Below are 19,931 nucleotides of genomic sequence, written 5' to 3' on the forward strand. Positions count from 1 at the left end.
ACAGAATGAGTGGATGAATTAATTATTTAATTCATAAGCTTGGAGTTTATGTTACTACATTAAGGAAGAAGACAGATTTTGGGAGTAGCAACATCAAATTACAGTGATTTTAAATGTCATCCTGAGTTGTCTACTTTAATAATTTTTTTCCCTGCCAAATAATTTGAGGGAACAACTTTCACAGGCAAAAATTATCAGCAAACACAGAAGCTTCAAATCATAAAAGTCTCAAAACAATTTTGAAAACAAGACTATTCTATGTCCATGTTGCATCACAAGGATGAATATATCACATGAAAACCATTTGTCATTTCTGTGATGCATGTAGCCACCAAGAGCCTCAGGAAGGGCCTGCCTCAGTATCCCCTTCTCGACCAGGGTCTAGTTTCAACCCATCTCCAAACTTCCCTCTAACTCTAAGTAGAGGAGCTATTCCTCTTCGGTTTCTTTTTTAAGCCTAAGTGCTATTGAAAGTAACAACCAGGGCAAAACTAAAATTACCACAGGCAGGAAGAGCAAGTCATAGCACATTGTGTGAAATGGGGTGTTGTGTGCATAGCCACTACTGTCCGAACTTAATTGCACGACACTCCCTCCTGGCCCAGTTTATGGACCTGGAACAGGCAGGCCTGGCCACGAAAGTGACCTGCCCACTGCCCTGGGGCCAATAGGTGTGCCTGTCTGGGCACTCCCACAGCCTCTGCAACGCTGGCATCTGGGTTAGGCCATTCCGCCCTGGGGTTGCCAAGGAAGTAGAAGGGAATTGAGTTGCCCCCATGCCCTCTGGCCTGGGGCCAGGACCTGGGCTTCCTGATGACAGGGAGAACTCCCCTGGGCTGTCGAAGGCCCTGACTCACCTGTTGTTCTACCTATACCACAGGTGTGGTTTCAGCAAGGGCTGGGTGGCCCCCACAGTGGGGACCTGCTTTTCTATCAGCCTGGGATCCAATAAGAGCAGTGTGACCTGCAGAAAAGCATGTGTTTAAATCCTGGGGGATTCGGCTCGGACCTCCTCCTCTGCCCCGCAGTGTAGGGAGAACACAGTGCTGGAGGCAACAATGAACCTTTGACATGGGTCGGCTTAACGCACATGAAATTGAATGTCCCTGAAATTCTTGCCTCCCTGGCTTTCACATGGCACTTTTCCAGTTTGTTTCCAACACACCAGTCTCTGCAGCATCTTGTCTTGTGTCCTCAACTTGACTAGGGTTGTTCCCAAGGCTTCTGTCCTAGTCTGCCCTAATGATGGGTCTTTCCACTCTGCTCATCTGTGAGCTCACCAAACTTGGCTTCAGGCTTCAGGATTCTTTCCTGAGAACTGGAACTATAGTTCAAAGTTCATCTTTGCATGTGTGTCTCTCTCTCTCTCTCTCTCTCTCTCTCTCTCTGTTTCTGTTTCCCAGGGCAGAACTTTCTAGGGGCTCAACATGTGCTGACTCCTCAAATCTACCCAATGCCTGATTTCCTCATCTTTGCCTAAATCCAGCCAGAACAGAATGCTCTGTCCAGGCCACCCAGAACCAGAGAGCAACTCTGGATGGTGACACCCCTGCCCTCCCATAGCTTATCATGCTGCGCCTCCAAGACATTCTATGTGGCCCCCAGGGACATGGGGGAAGAGGATACTACATGGAACGAAGTCTTTTCTTAGAGTACCAGATGTGAATTTGGCCATAGACTTCCTGCTTCTGGTTTCCTTTCCAATGTAACCAACTTTCCACCCTTTTCTCTGGCCATAAGCCCAGGAAAGTGACCTTGGGACCCGACACCATGCCTCCCCTAGCCCTGCCCCCAGGATTCAGCTCACGGTCCCTGGGAACCAGAAGGGATGACCTTTGGACTTTCACTTCCTCCTGGTCATATCCTCCTACCCTAAGGCAACAAGCCTGTGGCTTTACTGAGCTAGGTTGAGGAATATCTTCTCTCCCTCATAGGATTCATTTTTAATTTGCCCAAGAAATTTAGAAAACCTTCCCTGCTCCCAAGGAGATGACTTCAGGCTGCCCAGAGAGAAGGCCATTTAGATATAGTACAAGATAGGGCTGAGGTGTAGCTCAGTGGTAGCACACGTGCTTTGCATCCTCAGCACCAAACAAACAAACCCAACAACAAAAACTCTGTGTAACGCAAGACAGGAGAGCACACGTCTATTCTCCAAAGTGATCCTTCTGCTCCAAGTGGATTTTCTCAGTTACTCAATAGGTCAATCTAGGAGGTCGAGACTGTCGTTACTTGAATTTTGCAGTTGGCAAAATGAAAGCACCAAGGGGTCAGATGACTCGCTCACATTCCATGGCCAGTAGTGGTGGAACTGGGATTTAAACCAGGTCCTGGCCTCACCCTGGAAGCAGGCATATTTTTTCTTTTGTACCCACGACCATGTGGTTTCTCTGTGGTTCTTCCCTTTTCTTAATTCCAGGATTAGCCAGTCTGGTGCCAATCTTCCTTTATGCTATAAGGAGACGCTTTCCAGCCCTCCCATAAATCCCTCGGTATTATTTATTTACTTATTTATTTTTGTGGTACTGGGGATTGAACTCAGGGCCTGAACCTTGAGCCACTCCACCAGTCTTTTTTTGTGATGGGCTTTCTCAAGATAGGGTATCACGAAACTATTTGCCCAGGCTGGCTTCAAACCACGATCCTCCTGATCTCTGCCTCCTGAGTAGCTAAGATTATAGGTTTGTGCCACTGGCGCCTGACCATTTTTAATTTTTATTTTATTTATGTTTTTTGGCCGTACTGGGGTTTGAAGTCAGGGCTTTGTACTTGTGAGGCAGGAGCCCTACCGTTTGAGCCACACACCCAGCCCCCATTTTTTATTTTTTGGTGGCACTGAGGTTTGAACTCAGGGCCTTGCCCTTGCTAGGCAGGTACTCTACCACTTGAGTCACGCCCCAATCCTTTTCCATATCTACTCCAGCTTCTCATCAGCTTTTCATTGCCAATCGTTGTTTATCATACTTTATGATGTAAATGCCAAACTAATCCTCCTCAGACTGCCTTGGCCTTTGGCCTCAAAAGCCTGCCACCACTCCACCCACTAGAATGTGTCCCAGCTTTTAGAGCAGACTCTAGCTTACCTCTCCAAACTCCAGCTCTCCCAATTTCATCTTCCTGGTCAGTACAAGCAGCTTCCAAACCACACAGAACACACGCCATACACTCTCACCAAATCTTTGCCAAATCCATTCTCCTGCCTGGAATACATCCTTCCTGTCTGTACAAATCTAGTCCATCCATCCTCCCAGGTTTAGTTCAGTTCCCTGATCCCACCCACCCAGGGCACCTTGACCTACACCGTCCTTTTTTTTTTTTTTTTTTTTTGGTGCTGGGGGCCAAAACCCAGGGCCCCACACTCATGTCCTCTGTTGAACTTCTGTGCTGTCTCCTGAACCTGAATTGGCCCTGAATTCTTCCCTCACAGACTCCCCAGGGTGACTATGAGGTCCTCAGGGACCTTACGTGATGTCATGTTTCCTTGTAAACCACCCCCTATTGCTTCGGAACTTTAGTAAAAAGACAGATGCCCAAGTCCCATCTGACTTGCTAAACCAGAACCTCTGAGGGTGGACCCAGACATATAGAATTTTTTAGTAATGGTTTAACTGAGATAGAATTCACATGCTATAAAATTTATCCTTCTAAAATACACAATTCAGGACTGGGAGTACACCTCAATGATAGAGCACTCGTCTGATATGCAAGAGCCCCTGGATTCCATTCCTAGCACTGCAAAATAAATAGATAAGTACATTAATAAATAAATAAATGAATAAGGCCATGTCCCGGGCTGTGTAATAAACCTCCTTTCCCTGCCCTTGGCCATGTCTCTATTTGGCGTAGAGAGCAAGTAGCCAGACCTGACATATGGAAGCCCAGGAGTTTGAACCTGGTTTCATAACTGCTACTCAATTTTAGAACACTGTCATCACCCCCAAAAGAAATACTGTACCCAGTAGCAGTCGCTTCCCATGTCCTCTCCCAGCCCCTGACAGCCACTAATCTGCTACCTATATCCATGCACCTCTTCTGGGCATTTCATATAAATGGAATCAAAGTATAAAATGTGGCCTCTTGTGTCTGAAAGCTTAGCATAATGTGTTCAAGGTTCATCCTGTTGTAGCATGTATCAGTACTTCATTCCTTTTAATGGCCAAATAATATTCTATCGCATAATAAGCCACATTTTTTTAATCCATTTGTCAATTGACGGGCATTTGGATTATTTCCACTTTGGGGCTCTTATGAACAGTGCTGTTATAAAACTTGTGCTCATACAAGTTTTTGTGGGGACCTATGTTCTCATTTCTCTTGGGTAGAATGGGTTTGCGGGGGGGGGGGGGGGGGGCGATATAAGTAACTGCGGTTAGCCTTTGGAGGAACCACGGAGTTGCTTTCCAAAGCTGCTTCAGCCCTTAATCTCTCCGGTGATGGATGAAGGGTCACCTTTGGCATACGTGTTTGTGTTTTAACCATGTGCCACAAGTGTAACCGTTTAGGCACCCCTGGGCTGAGTTCAGAAACTACCTATCATCCTGAGAGTTACTTGAGAAGGCTCTGAGGTGCTGGGTGGGCCTGGATTGGATCATTTTTCCCAGGGTGGGGGGTGGGGGTGGAAATGACACGTTTATGTGCTTATGGGCACTACCAAAGCATTCAAAGGGGCAGTGCAGGTGCTGAAATCAAAGGGCCACGATGGGAGATACAGGGGGGAGGCGGGGAGCCCCAATCCGGTCCTGACTCAGCCTTTGAGTTGCTAATTGACTGACTGCGTCATTTAGCCTCTGTTTGAGGAGGTGTCTGGCTCGCCGTTCCCGCCCCCGGAAGGATGCAGCGAGGTTAAAAAGAGCTAGTTGTCAGCTTCCGCTGCAAGTGCCGGGCACCTCCCATGTATCATTATGGTATTAGCGCTGTCGGGTCCCCAGCGGGGGAGAGGCAGCGGGAGGGCGTGGCCGGCGGGACGCAATGCTACAATTTGCCGGGCTGATCCGGCAGTTTTCATTCCTTTCCCAGAGCCACAGCCAATCACTTCTGCCTCCGCTCCCTCCCCGCCCCTCTCCTCCTCCCACCTCCCCCCCTACTCCCCCCGCTCCCACTTCCATCCTCCCATCCCCCATCCCTCCCCCTTCCAGGTGAGGCGTGGCTCTGTGTGTGCTCGCTGCCAGGCTGCAGCTTTCTTTTCTTTGCTGATAACTTCCTGTTTAGGAGTGCTTCGTTTCCCCCACAGCCCGATTGTACATCTCAAGGACACGTGCTGAAATCAGAGGGTTAGAACGTGTGTCCAAGCCCAGCATCCGGGTCTTGTAGATTGACACAACGCGGTCTGTGTGCATCAAGGCTGACAGTTGTTACCTAGAAGCTCAATTCTGGGGAACAGGAGGAGGAGTTTGGGGAAATCTTTTTGTTTTGTGGGGTTGTGTGTGCGTGTGTATGGGTGTGATGCTGGAGATGCGACCCAGGAACTCACACATGCTGGGCCAGGCAGTATCACTGAGCCACACCCCAGCCCTGTTTTTTGTTTTTGTTTCTGACACAAGGTTTCGTTACAAGACTAACATTGAACTTGAACTTGGCTATCCACTAGGCTCCTGCTTCTGCTTTTCAAGTGCAGGGATTAACAGGTATGACCACCACACCCAGTGTTTTTTCTCAACCGGTCAGGGAAAAAAAAAAGCCCGTTTCTTTGGCCTGCCCAGGGGCATCTCTTTGGGGTAGGCCAGAATACACACCAGGCTTTTCCTTGTCCCTGGGCCTGTCACAGAGTCCCAGGATTGATCTAGGGCTGCTGTGTGCCTGCCCTGATGTCAGCCAAAAGCAGGAGAAAGGGTGAGGGAATGACTCCTTAAAACAGGAATGTGGGTTTGTTTCCTTTCCGCCACGGAGAGAACAGCCAGTCCCCCCGAGAGGGGTCTCTGGAGGCAGCCATTGAGAATTGACAGTGCTCACGTAGGACAACCATCGCATAACTTTCTCGGCTACCAGGCCGCCCCTCTCCAGCGTCTGCTTCCTGCAATTGTCCTAGACCAGGAGCTGGGCAGATGGCGCGTGTTCATTTGTGGCTTTGGAATTAAGGCTTTTTTTTTTTTTCTAAGTAGAAAAACAAATGGCTTCCTCACGGACTGCTGCCCAAATCCTTGCTAAATTTTGTTCAGCCTTAAGAACAAAGAGGCTGAGAGCCTCTTCAGCCGGCTCTCAGTCATAAATAAATAAGCCGATGTGAACCCATGCCCTTTCCTTTCCAGAACCAGAAGGAGGACCGGCTCCTCAGCCTCCCCCTCGCAGAAGCCAGTGAGAGTGTGGCTGAGGGGGTTCTGCCTCAGGGCAAATCAGGCTGGTCCTCCGACTTTCCAGAACAAAGACATCCCCGTCCCAGTGAGGGAGGAGGAGGGGCTTTGTTCCTAGCGGCAAGAGACCGGAGAACTAGGCCAAAGAGGGCCTAGAAAATTCCCACAGTTCTAAGGAACGGAGAGCAAGGGCCTCCTCACCCCACACGAGCCGTAGGGTCACCCCTGAAGGAAAAAGGCCACACCGGCGCTCTGGCCGCACCCTCAGGCCAGTTTGAGAAAGGAATCTGAACTGGAGGGGACTCCACTGGAGGGCTGAAGGGGCACCATTATTTGCTGGGGACCTCCTTAGGGTCAGCCCTCAAACCTTACTCAGGCCACCATTGAGGGCCACAAGTGACCCCGAGCGGAGCCCTGGTGGCTCACGCCTGTACTCCTAGCTATTCAGGAGGCAGAGACCTAGAGGATCGCGGTTCAAAGCCAGACCGGGCAAATAGACCCTATCTCGAAAAACCTTTCACAAAAATAGGGCTGGTGGAGTGGCTCAAGGTGAAGACCCTGAGTTCAAACCCCAGTACCACAAAAAAAAAAAAAGACTCTGAATGCACCTGCCCTAATCTCCCTGAAACTTCGGCCTGTTGGACACACAATGCCTCAATCCCTCCTCACAGCACCCTGTCCCTCCCAGGAGCCCCACCCGCCCAGTTGGACTGGTTGGTGCCACTCCTTCCCAGAAGGCGGTCTCTAGTGACACTAGTATCCCTCACTTGGTTCCTGATGACCCTTGGTCTCCAGGACATTGTCCAGAATTGATGATGGCTGGAACGTGGCTCTGAAAAATAACTAGAGTTAAAAAACTACTGGCAGGTGCCTCCTACACCCCTCACCAGCTGGTTGGAAAGGGGGCCAAACACGTTTGCCAGGAAGTCAGCACAGGCTGCTGATGCCCTCTCCTGTCATCCCTCTGCCAGGAGGGGAGCACTGTCCAGACCCCCAGGGGCATGGGTACCACAACAGGTCTCAGCTTCTCAGGCTGATTTTCCTCAGAGGTCACAGGGCAGATAATGAATAGCTCTGCTGTCCTGAAGTTGTGGCGAAGATAAAGTCAGGAAATGTTCTGTAGCTTGGTCCAGGTGTGGGTTACCTGGTATATACATGTGTTCAAATTAATCGAGCTGGTCACTTAAGGTTTATGCACTGTTATAGGTAGATAACATCTGCATAAAATACTGTTGGCATACAAAAAGAACAAAAAAATGAAATACTGTTATCTCTGTGCAAAGGTACTTTGTACTTTGTAAAACTTTCGTTGTTAGGACTTTTTAGTAAACTAAGGTCATGGGTTTGTTTTGCCTGGTTTTGCACGTCATAAATTGAATCATACAATATGGACTCTTACATTTGTTTGCTTTCTTAATCAACATCATGTGTATGAGATTCTACCATGTTGTATCCACAGCTTATCACTCTTGATGTGTAATATTCCATTGTGTCAATCCACCTTTTATTTCTCCATTCCCTATTGGCAACAGACATTTGAGTACTTTCTGAGTTGAGACTATTACAAAGAGTGCTGCTATGAACATTTTTGTCTTTGGGTAAACATACAGACAATTCCTGACTTAGGATGGTTTAACTTAGGACCTTTTTTTTTTTGAGATGTATCTTGCTATGTTCCCCAGGTTGATCTCAAACTCATGGGCTCAAGTGATCCTCCCACCTCAGCTTCCTAAGTAGCTGGGACTACAGGCACACCATCATGCCCAGTTGACTTACCATTTTTCAATTTGACCATGGTATAACAGCCATACACTTTCAGTAGAAACTAAATGTGGAATGTTGAATTTGGATCTTGCACACTAGTGCTTCTACAGTCAGATCTTCCCTCTCACAACCATAGCTCCCAGTGAGCTCTATGATCAGTAGAGGAAATAACTGACTCCTACTGGGATGTGCAGTAGGGTAGGCCGATTAAAAGAACTTTTCACTTACGAGATTTTTATTTTATTTGCAGTACTGGAGTTTGAACTCAGGGCCTTCACCTTGAGCCACTCTGCCACTCTGCCAGCCCTTTTTTGTGACGGGTTTTATCGAGATAGGGTCTCTTGAACTATTTGCCCCAGCTGGCTTCCAACCGTGATGCACCTGATCTCTGCCTCCTGAGTAGCTAGGATTACAGGATCAACTACTGGTGCCAGGCTTTTTGTTTTCTTTAAAAAAATTTTTTTGTTTTGTTGTTTAAAATTTTTCCTTTTTTGTATTTTTTCTTTTCCAATTTCAGTTTTTCTTGTTTATATTGATTTCTAATCCTACACCATTCTCACTGTCAAAACAATTACGTTTCACTGGGGATGCAGCTCAGTGGCAGAACACTTGCCTAACACATGAGTCCCTGGGTTCCATCCCAAGCACTGAAAGAAAAAAAAAAAAAGAAAAGAAAGAAAATGGCACCTACCACAGCACCATTCTGGAGTTCAGTATTCTTGCCAGTGGCATAGGCTTCCTTGTCTGGACTTCATCTTTACCTCCACAGTGGAAGGACACCCAGTACAACTTGTTAACAAGAAAAAGAACTTTATCCATCCGCCCCAGTTCCGTGGGCTTGGATACTTCGCAGCCAAGAATCCTGTACCTAGAGCCTCCAGCATAGCTCCCAGAACCCCCCAGCCCCACCAGTAGCTTTTGGTGAGCCATACTGTTCCCAGTGAGCTGGCTGAGGTCCTTTTGCTCCACTCATAGGGAAATCACAGACACAGGAGAAGTAGTTGTAGTGTAACAGGGAGGAGGGCCAGAAGAGAAACAGACAGGCTGTGTTCTGATAATGAGGCAGGGGGAAGGGATGGCAAAGCAGAGAGATAAAACTTAAAGAATTGAAACATGAAGAAGGTCACATAGCACTGGGGGAATGAAATAGCCAATGAAGTCACATGCAGCCACAAGTGGACTGAGCTTTGCTTCTTGCTTCTGTAACCTGCTTGCAAGGGTATATAAGGTGAGACCCCTTTGTTCTCAGGGCTCAGCCTTTGGACACGAGTCTGCTGGGTCTGTGTCGGCACAATAAAACATTGCTTCCTGCTAAACTGTCTCAGTGTCCCGTATCTCAGCTTGAGATTTGGCAACATTTTTGGGGGTTTCATCCGGGATTGTGGAGATGGTGATTTGTCACCTCCCTTGTTGCAGGGGTATGTTCCCTGGACCGCTGGGAGAAGATCCCACCAGGTGCCAATGGACAGCTTGATCTGGAGGGGGTCTCATCCTTCTGGCAAGTGGGGATGAAGGCCTCAAATGCACAATGGAACCTGGTGGGGTGCAGGAACCAGCGAGGGGAGGGGTTGATCTTTTCCTGGGAAATAGCCACAACTGAGGTTAAGGGATGGGTAACAAAAATTCGGTTACAAAGAGGGAGACTCATGAGAGAATAGATGCATCATCCACCACTCCACCAGATAGCCCTCTGGCTATAATTTAAAAGCCTTTTTGGTGTTTTTTTTTGAGTGTGCACTCTAATTGTGTGTGTGTGTGTGTGTGTGTGTGTGTGTGTGTTAATTTGTTTAAAACACTGGGCAAAATTTAATTTGCTCCTGGAATTCCAGCTTATCTTATGCGTGCTTAAGTTGACATTTTTTTCTGGCATACTTAATTTATAAAACTTTTGTGTGTGTGTGTATACATATGTATGTGTAAGATTCTTCAAAATGGTTTTTAAACTGCTGTTGTAAGGTTAATGTGATATTCAAGGTAACAAAAAAACCAGGGTTTTTGTTTTAAAGATCTCTGTTATAAACTGCTTAAGCTTTTTACATATGAATATGTAAATATCTTGAGAACAGTTCTTATTATAAAGTAAATGTAAAAAATTATTACTTTGTTCTACTGCTACTTTAAAAAAAACAGGTTTTCAAATTTATTTCAATCAGGTCTCACTAGGATGCAGGCATTCAGGGATTAACACTCAGGCTCAGACCAGAGGAGAAAAAAAAAGAAAGAAAAAAAAGGGGGGCCTCAGCCTGCAGCAGGAATCTTAAAATTTGGGTAGTTAAAAATGACTTTAGCCTGTTTCATTCTGTGATAAATAAAATCTGAGATTTAATTCTTTCTTATAATACATGGGTTTATTGACAATGGGCTTTCTATAAATTGTTTTTATACAAAAAATAATTTTAAGGTTGCTTTCCTTCTGGTTTTTTTCATACAAATATAAGACTCTTAAGTTAAAAGGTTTTGTAAGTTATTTTCAACAAGTAACATATATATATGTAAAGTATTAAATATATGTAAGGTATTAAAGATACGGTTTTTAAAAATAAAAGGTTTTATACCAGTATTAACTCAAAATGGATCAAGGACCTTAATATCAGACTCCAAACTCTAAAGTTGGTACAGGAAAGAGTAGGAAATACTTTGGAACTAATAGGTATAGGCAAGGACTTTCTCAATGGAACCCCAGCAGCTCAGCAACTAAGAGATAGCATAGACAAATGGGACTTCATAAAACTAAAAAGCTTCTGCTCAACAAAAGAAATGGTCTCCAAACTGAAGAGACCACCCACAAAATGGGAGAAAATATTTGCCAGCTACACATCAGGCAAAGGACTGATAACCAGAATATATGGGGAACTCAAAAAACTAAATTATCCCAAAATTAACCAATAAAGAAATGGGCAAGTGAGCTAAAATTTTTTTTAAGAACTTTCTCAAAAAAAGGAATTCAAGTGGCCAAAAAACACATGAAAAAATGCTCACCATCTCTAGCAATAAAGGAAATGCAAATTAAAACCACACTAAGATTCCACCTCACCCCTGTTAGAATAGCCATCATTAGCAACACCACTAAGAATAGGTGTTGGTGAGGATGGTGGGGGGGTGGGGGGAAGGAACCCTCTGACACTGTTGGTGGGAATGCAAACTAGTACAACCACTCTGGAAAAAAATTTGGAGGCTTCTTAAAAATCTAAACATAGATCTACCATATGATCCAGCAATACCACTCTTGGGGATATACCCAAAAGAATGTGACACAGGTTACTCCAGAGGCACCTGCACACCCATGTTTATTACAGCACTATTCACAATAGCCAAGTTATGGAAACAGCCAAGATGCCCCACCACTGACAAATGGATTAAGAAAATGTGATATTTATACACAATGGAATACTACTCAGCCATGAAGAACGAAATCTTATCATTTGCAGGTAAATGGATGGAACTGGAGAACATCATCCTGAGCGAGGTTAGCCAGGCCCAGAAGACCAAAGATCGTATGTTCTCCCTCATATGCGGACATTAGATCAAGGGCAAACACAACAAGGGGATTGGACTTTGATCACATGATGAGGTGAGAGCACACAAGGAAGGTATGAAGATAGACAAGAAACCCAAAAAAAACAAGATAGCATTTGATGTCCTTAATGCAAAGGAACTAATGCAGAAACTTTAAAGTGACAGAGACTAATAGGAGAAGGGGACCAGGAACTAGAGAAAAGATTAGTTCAAGAAGAATTAACCTAGAAGGTAACACACAGGTACAGGAAAGGAATGCGAGTCAACTCCCTGTATAGCTATCCTTATCCCAACTAGCAAAAACCCTTGGTCCTTCCTATTATTGCTTATACTCTCTCTTCAACAAAATTAGAGATAAGGGCAAAATAGTTTCTGCCTGGTAGTGAGGGGGTAGGGAGGGGGCGGGGGAAGGGGGGAGAAATTACCCAAACATTGTATGCACATATGAATAAAAGAAATAAAAATAAATAAATAAATAAAAGGTTAAAAAATACTTTTAAATTAAAACAAAGGATAAAGACAAACTTCCCCAGGGATATAAAATAAGTTGTCATAAAGGTAGAGTAAGTTGTTATAAAAGGATGGAGCTTATGTAAGTGATTGACTTAACTTAAATCCAGTTACATTAAATGTTTTGTAAGGTCAAAATTTAATGTACTGATGTTAAACTAAAAACTTAATTCTCTAAGCTTATAACAGCAAGGCTATGTTTAAAATATTGTATCGTTCTTGATAACATTTACTAAAAAAATTGTCTTAAAATGGTTTTTGTTTTGTCAAGATAACTGTCAGGGAATTTTGGTGCAACAGGTTAATCCACAAATTTGGCAAGACAACAAGAGTTTATTAAAACTCAGAGAAACGAGAGGCAGCTGAGCACAGGGAGTGCTACTGCACTGATATAAGGGTTATAACAAATTTATTTATGTAAAGCCAAAGTGCACCCTCCAGATAGGATAAAAAAAAACTCAAAAAGGAACACTACACAGGAAGTCAAGACCTCCAGTTTTTATTGGACTCAGCAGTGTGGAGGTGTTAGTCCTACTCCTTCTACATGTTGGATGGAGGGAATTTTTGGTCTGGGATGCCCAGATTGGGCCTGTTATTTTAGGGGGGCTCCATTGACTGCAAGTTGGTGGGATCCTGCTGTATGTCATGAGCCATATGTAAATGTCAACAATCTGGGATGTGATCCCTTATCAACATCTGAGCCATGATTCTTGGCCACTATGTTTCCTAACTCCACACTTAGTCCCCATAAACATTAACCTGTGTTCTCTGGTGATCTTTGTTGGGGTTTTAACTACTAAGGTAACTGAGTCATGTTCATTTAAGAGTTGGTTTCTCTCGGCCCTAGCGCCATCTTCTTAGACACCTCTGCACAATGAGAGCCAAGTGGAGAAAGAAGTGAATGTGCAGACTGAAGCGCAAAAGAAGAAAGATGAGGCAGAGGTCCAAGTAAACAACTTGTGCACCCACGGAGGCCAGAAGAGCAGGAATAAGGAATGCTGGAGGCATTCCTGGACGCTGGTACAAGTTGTTGGACTGCATGCTTCTGTCTAGAATTTGTCTCAGTGGATCTGAAGTTTCCATTGCCATCTGATCGCCAAGACCAGCTCTGAAAGTGTACTACCCACCTTGATCATGACCATATTGTCCCTGTTGGTCCTTTGCCCTGGACCTGTGGCATTCTGGACTAGTTCTATTCTCAGTTGTGGCTGAATGTGATGTGTGTACAATAAACCATCTCTTCTGTGTCAGCTAAAGAAAAAAAAAAAAAGAGTTGGTTTATCTGTACTAGTATCAACTCAAAATGGATGAAGGACCTTAATATCAGACCCGAAACTCTGAAGCTAGTACAGAAAAGAGCAGAGAATACTCTGGAAGCAATAGGTATAGGCAAAGACTTCCTCAATAGAACCTTAGCAGCTCAGCAACTAAGAGAAAGGATGAACAAATGGGACAATATAAAATTAAAAAGCTTCTGCACAACAAAAAAATGGTCTCTAAACTGAAGAGACCACCTACAGAGTGAAAGAAAATATTAGCCAGCTATACATCAGACAAAGGACTGATAACCAGAATATACAGGGAGCTCAAAAAACTAAACTCCCCCAAATTAATGAATCAATAAAGAAATGGTCAACTGAACTAAACAGAACTTTTTCAAAGGAAGAAATCCAAATGGCCAGAAAACACATGAAAAAATGCTCACCATCTCTGGCCATAAAGGAAATGCAAATCAAAACCACACTAAGATTCCACCTCACCCCTGTTAGAATGGCTATCATCAAAAACACCACCAACAACAAATGTTGGCAAAGATGTGGGGAAAAAAGAATTCTCATACACTGCTGGTGGGAATGCAAGCTAGTACAACCACTCTGGAAAACAATATGGAGGCTTCTTAAAAAACTAAACATAGATCTGCCATATGATCCAGCAATCCCACTCCTGGGGATATGCCTAAAGGAATGCGACTCAGGTTACTCCAGAGGCACCTGCACACCCATGTTTATTGCACACTATTCACAATAACCAAGCTATGGAAACAGCCAAAGTGCCCTACTGATGAATGGATTAAGAAATGTGGTGTTTGTACACAATGGAATTTTACTCAGGCATGAGGAAGCTTGAAATCTTGTCATTCACAAGTAAATGGATGAAACTGGAGAACATCATCTTAAGTGAAGTTAGCCAGGCTCGGAAGGCCAAAAATCTCATGTTCTCCCTCATATGCAGACTTTAGACCTAAAACAAATGCAGTGATATTATTGGGCATGGGTCACACACTAAGGGGAGAACGCATACAGGAGGAATAGGGAAAGGTAGGAAACCCAAAACTTGAAAGTGTTTGATGTGTCCACTGTAGAGTAGTTAATGTAGAAACCTTAAAGCGACAGAGGCCACTATGGGAAGGTGACCAGGAAGTAGTGAACAGTCAGGTAGAGATGAATCAATTCGGGTTGTAATACACTTGTGCATGGAAGCAATGCTAGGAATCTCTCTGTATAGCTATCCTTATCTCAAACTAGCAAAAATGCTTTGTCTTTCTTATTATTGCTTATGTCTTCTCTTCAACAAAATTGGAGAAGAGGGCAGATCAGGTTCTGCCTGGAAGCGATGAGGGTGCGGGAGAGAGGGAGGAAGCAGAGGGAGAGATGGCCCAGACAATGTATGCACATATGAATAAATGAATAAATAAACGAAAAAAAAAAAAAAGTTGGTTTATGTTGAGGTTGACAGTGAGGACAGCCATATTAGGACCAGACCACCCCTCCCCTTGCAGATGGCTTACTAGAAACTCCATCCAACTCCAAAGACTGACAAAGGGACAATTGTTAACCTTTATCTCCCCAGGTGGATGCCAAGGACAGTTGAGCAGACAGTGACCTAACTATAACTTAACCTTTCTTAGTTGCCCAGCAACAGTATCCCTTAGTGACCTTCCTGGTACTTTTCCACTAGACCCCTATATCTAGCCCAAGCCTGTGTGTGGCAGTGGGCTCTAGCTCTCTTGCTGGGGTCCCCTCCACAAGGCTCCTGCCTAAACAATAAACCCTGTACTGGTGTTTGAACCGTCTCTCTGCCTCTTCCATGCCTCTTATTTTCTAACAGTTTATGTAAAATTTTCTAGATGACCTCATGGTTAAACAACTGTTGTCTTGGGTGATTCTAATATAGTCGGTACCCTATATGTGTCTGTGACTGGGCTATTTGGGTTTACTAAAACTGTTCTTCCTCCTATAACTGATAAAAATCTAAGGTTTTACTTCAAAAACAACTAAACTAATATGCATATATAACCTCTATAGAGCTGTGATGTTGTTGCTGGTTCCTATATTTTAAATATATTTATGTTTTTCAAGTATATCAAGCCTTCTAAAATTTAGATAAACATGGTAACAAAAAGTTAGCGGTACTGATACACTGTTCTGTCAGTTACTAAATTGTCCATCAAATTTTTAACCATGGCTCTTTTAAGTTTTTGTCATTACAGTTCTGATCCTTCTGGGACATTTACAATCAAGTCCATAAAAAAAATGACTCTAATAAGTGCTGTGTGTCAACCAGTTTAGCTTTTTAGACATCTGCTTTTGTTGGATTTTGTTATGGATTGTCCTTGTCTAGGAGCCCACTGCCTAAGAGCCACTCCTTCTAAACCTCTTTGTTGCTTAAATTTGGCCAAAAAACATCTAGTTAGTACTGACTCCCACCTAATCTGCTTGTCATCCCCCCTCCCCCAATGTGGGACCAAAACCAACCAACGAAACAAAATCCAGGAAAGATCAAATCCTCACAATGAGGAAAGAAAATGACCAATCAAGAAAGATCTTCGGTCTACAGCCATACCACCCTGAACGTGCCAGTCTCGTCTGGTCTCGGAAGCTAAGCAGGGTCGGGCCTGGTTAGTACCTGGATGGGAGACAGATCTTCAGAGAAGACTGTCAGAGACAAACAGTCTGGAGACAAGGGGGGAATGCCACCCCCCTTGAGAGGTCTGGTGCCAGACCTCTCAAAAATAACCAAGGCCGAGAGGATTGAGGAAGTGGTTCCTATGCATGTGTGGCCATCTGGCATTAAAGCCCTTCCAGATATAAAGTCATATTTTTAGACAGATTCTTCTACTTAGAGACAAAATGACTATTTTTACTGGCTCTAAACATGTCCTTTGATACTTAAAGATGGTAGTTTTAACTTTTTTAAACAACGAATTTTCTTGGACATATATACCAATAGTATATTGTTGCCATGGTAATCTACTCAGTTTAAAAAAAAAGATACTGTCTGGGAAAATAAAAAAAGAAATGTCCAACCATTAAAACCCCATTAGAGGAGCCCTTTTGCTGTTATCTTGTCTTCCCCACTGCAGTTAACGTAACAAAATTGCTCCCTGGGTCCGCCACAGCCGAGTAAAACAGCCTCTCCCAAGTGGGAGTGCATCCCTGACTCAGCCTCACCATCCAAGATCACCCTCCGGAACACCTGCGCCCTTCCTCGGCAGGACCCTGCTCCCCAGGAGACAATAGGGGCCCACAAACAATGGGATGACAGCCCGGCTCTGGTCACTCTGAAAGCTGACTAGTCTACACACAGCAGAAGCTCAGACATGGGATGCACCCCTGCTCTCCTCTACACACTTGGATTTTTCCCATGTACTAAGTGTTATAAGAGAGTCACTGTTGGGACCTCCGCACAGCCATACTTTGTATCATGCACCCACCAACAGGTCAGGTGTTACATCAGCTCATATACTCCCAGGTTAGCGAGGTTGCTGGTAAGTGATACTAAAAGTCCCAGAGTAAAGAAAGCAATACAGACTACATTTGTCATAAAGGCGGGGTGATGGGTCTTCTAGGAGCGTGCTTAATACTGCCCTGCCTGGTCCCCCTGGTGCTGCGGTCTATCAGGACCATTATGGAGGCCACTATAAAAAGAAAAACAGCCGCCCATGTAATGATGCTATAGAAATACAAACGCCTAGATCAGGGTGATGCTCTTTGACCCTAGATGGGACCAAGCATCAAAGTGGGGAATGATGTAGCAGGGAGGAGGACCAGAAGAGAAACAGACAGGCTGTGTTCTGATAAAGCAGCAGGGGGAAGGGATGGCATAGCAGGGAGATAAAACTTAAAAAATTGAAACATGAAGAAGGTCACATAGCACTGGGGAAACGAAACAGCCAACGAAGTCACATGCAGCCACAAGTGGACTGAGCTTTGCCTCTTGCTTCTGTAACCTGCTTGCAAGAGTATATAAAGTGAGACCCCTTTGTTCTCAGGGCTCAGCCTTTGGACACGAGTCCGCTCATCCTGTGTTGGCATGATAAAACATTGCTTCCTGCTCATCTGCCTCAGTCCCACATCTCAGCTTGAGATTCCCGCAACACTAGTGCTGGCAGTCCTGGGCCCTTGAGTGCCAAAGGCTTATGGGCTGAACTGACAGACTCAGAGGCTTACAGATCCTAGCCCTGAGAGCTCAACTCGGGACTGATGGCTCCAGCTCCCAGACTAGAGGCTAGAGACTTACTGTGCTGGGCTCTGATTGCCAGCAGCTTAGCACTCTGCAGCTAGTGAAATCCTTGAATCCTAAGCAGCAGGTGACAGGAGCAGCAGTCAGTGCCATGGCGCTAGTGTAATGACTCCTCAACCTTGGGGGCTGGGACCCTCAGCCTTCAAGGCTTAGCGGTTCTGAGGAACTCCCCCAGCAACTGGGGCCCACAGTCTCTCACTCTTGCTCCTCACAGCCTTTTGCCTTCTGCAGTCTTTTTTTTTTTTTGGTGTGGGGGCTATATTGGGGTTTGAACTCAGCATCTCACACATGCTAGGCAGGTGCTCTACCACTTGAGCCACACTGCCAGCCCCTTCTTGCATTCTTGGCTGTCTACCTTCTACTTCCACATCCTTCCATCCTTCCTTGCCTCTGCTGCCTTTGCTACCTGCTGCTTCTGTCCCCAGATACTCCTGGAACTCTTCAGCCACCCCCTTGCCTCTACTACTGCTGCTGCTGCTGCTGCTGCTGCTGCTGCTGCTGCTACCACCCCTGCTGGGGCTCCTCTTCATGGTACCAGCCCAAACCACTCTACTTACGATAAAAATCACAAGCAAGCCCGATCCTGGTGGCTCATGCCTGGAATCCTAGCTACTTGGGAGACTGAGATCTGGAGGATCACAGCTTGAGGTCAGTCTGGGCAAATAGTTCAAGAGACCCCATCTCCAAAATAACCAGTGCAAAATGGACGGGAGGTGTGGTGCAAGCAGTAGAGTGCCTGCTTTGCAAGAGAAAGGCCCTGAGTTCAAAGTCCAGTCCTACCAAAAAAAAAAAAAATCATAAGCAGGTGAAGAAAAGACCACACTGGAGAAACCCTTTATTGGGCTTAATGTTTCAACACCAGCACAGGAGGGTGTCTCCCAGCTGACTCAAAAGCGAGCTGATAGCCAGGCATAATGGTACTAATGGTACACACCTATAATCCCAGAATCCAGAGGTGGATCATGAGTTAGAGGCTGGCCTAGGATATACAGTAAGACCCTGCCTCAAAATGCAAAGGAAGGGGCTGTGCAAGCATGAGGCCCTGAGTTCAAATCCCAGTACTGCCAAAAAAAAAAAACGAAAGAAAAATTTCCTAAAAGTGCAGGGTGCTGATGGCTCATGCCTGTAATCCTAGCTACTCAGGAGGCAGAGACCAGAAGGATCGTGATTCAAAGCCAGCCTGGGCAAACAGTTCCTGAGACCCTACCTGGAAAAAACCTATCACAAAAAAGGGCTGGTGGAGTGGCTGAAGGTGTAGGCCCTGAGTTCAAGCCCCAGTACCAAAAAAAAAAAAAAGAAAAATTTCATAAAAGTGAACTGAACAGCCTGCTGCTTTATAGTATATATAGCTAGGAGGCTGGGCATCTCATGCAAATGAAGGATGTATTTGCACCAGTCACAACAGTTTCCAGTTCCACAATCACAGGTTCCACATTGGGACCAATCACAAGCATTGTATGAAGACCAATCACAAGTTCCACATTTCATCAATCACTTGCTTCTTGCTGAGTTACTGGGTGGGTCCTTCCCCTTCCCTCTTGAGATGGAAAAATAGAAACTGGGTCCTCTAAAATTCAAGGCTTATCTTGCCTGGGATGCTGCCTTCTGAGGCCTGCGCAGATTGTCTGGAGCACTCATGACTGGAGCAAGGCCTCCTGAAACAGGAGTCCTGGCTTCAGTTACAGTGGTCCTCTGCAGCTAGAGGGTTCTCAGAGTGATTGTAAAATGTCCAAAACAGCTGGGCTGCCATCAGCACAGTCTGGTCAGTTGCCAGAAAGGGGCTGCCTAGTTGACAGTTCCTAGCTCCAGGCTTCCAGGCATAAGGGAAGGGTCTATCCACTGCCAGTCAAAGACCTGAATAGCCTGCTCCCAGCAGTTTTACTCATTCATTCACAGAAAAAAAGGCATTATAGGCTGGACATGGTGGCAACACACCTGCAATCAAGGACTTGGGAGGCTTAGGCAGGAGGGTTGCAAGTTTGAGACCAGTCTGGGCAACAAAGCAAGACTCTGTCTCAAAAAACAAAGAAATCAGGGGCCTGGCACCAGCAGCTCATACTTGCAATCCTAACTTTTTGGGAGGCTGAGATCCCAAGGGTCATGGTTTGAGGCCAGCCCAGGCAAATAGTTGGCGAGACCCCATCTCCAAAATAAACAGAGCAAAATGACTGGAGGTGTGGCTCAAGCAGTAGAGCACTTGCTTTGTCAGCATGAAGGCCTGAGTTCAAACCCAGTCCCAACAAAACAAACAAAACAAAATAACAAAACATTTAAGTTGCTTACAATGAGGACTTCATGAAAACCCAACACAAAACTACCATTCTCAACAGC

At 45.2% G+C, this 19,931-nt stretch overlaps 1 protein-coding gene across 1 annotated transcript in view; it reads right to left on the reverse strand.

Moving 5' to 3' along the window:
* Window positions 1-18,130, reverse strand: part of Nyx (nyctalopin) — a 92,177-nt gene extending 74,047 nt beyond the window's left edge. Inside the window, exon 1 of the mRNA XM_074062279.1 lies at window positions 18,007-18,130. Within this exon, the coding sequence (XP_073918380.1) occupies window positions 18,007-18,130 (124 nt within the window). The remainder of the gene's footprint in view (window positions 1-18,006) is intronic.
* Between the last annotated feature and the right edge of the window lie 1,801 nt (window positions 18,131-19,931).

The sequence above is a fragment of the Castor canadensis genome, chromosome X (assembly GCF_047511655.1).
Source record: "Castor canadensis chromosome X, mCasCan1.hap1v2, whole genome shotgun sequence".
In the NCBI taxonomy this organism is placed as follows: domain Eukaryota; kingdom Metazoa; phylum Chordata; class Mammalia; order Rodentia; family Castoridae; genus Castor; species Castor canadensis.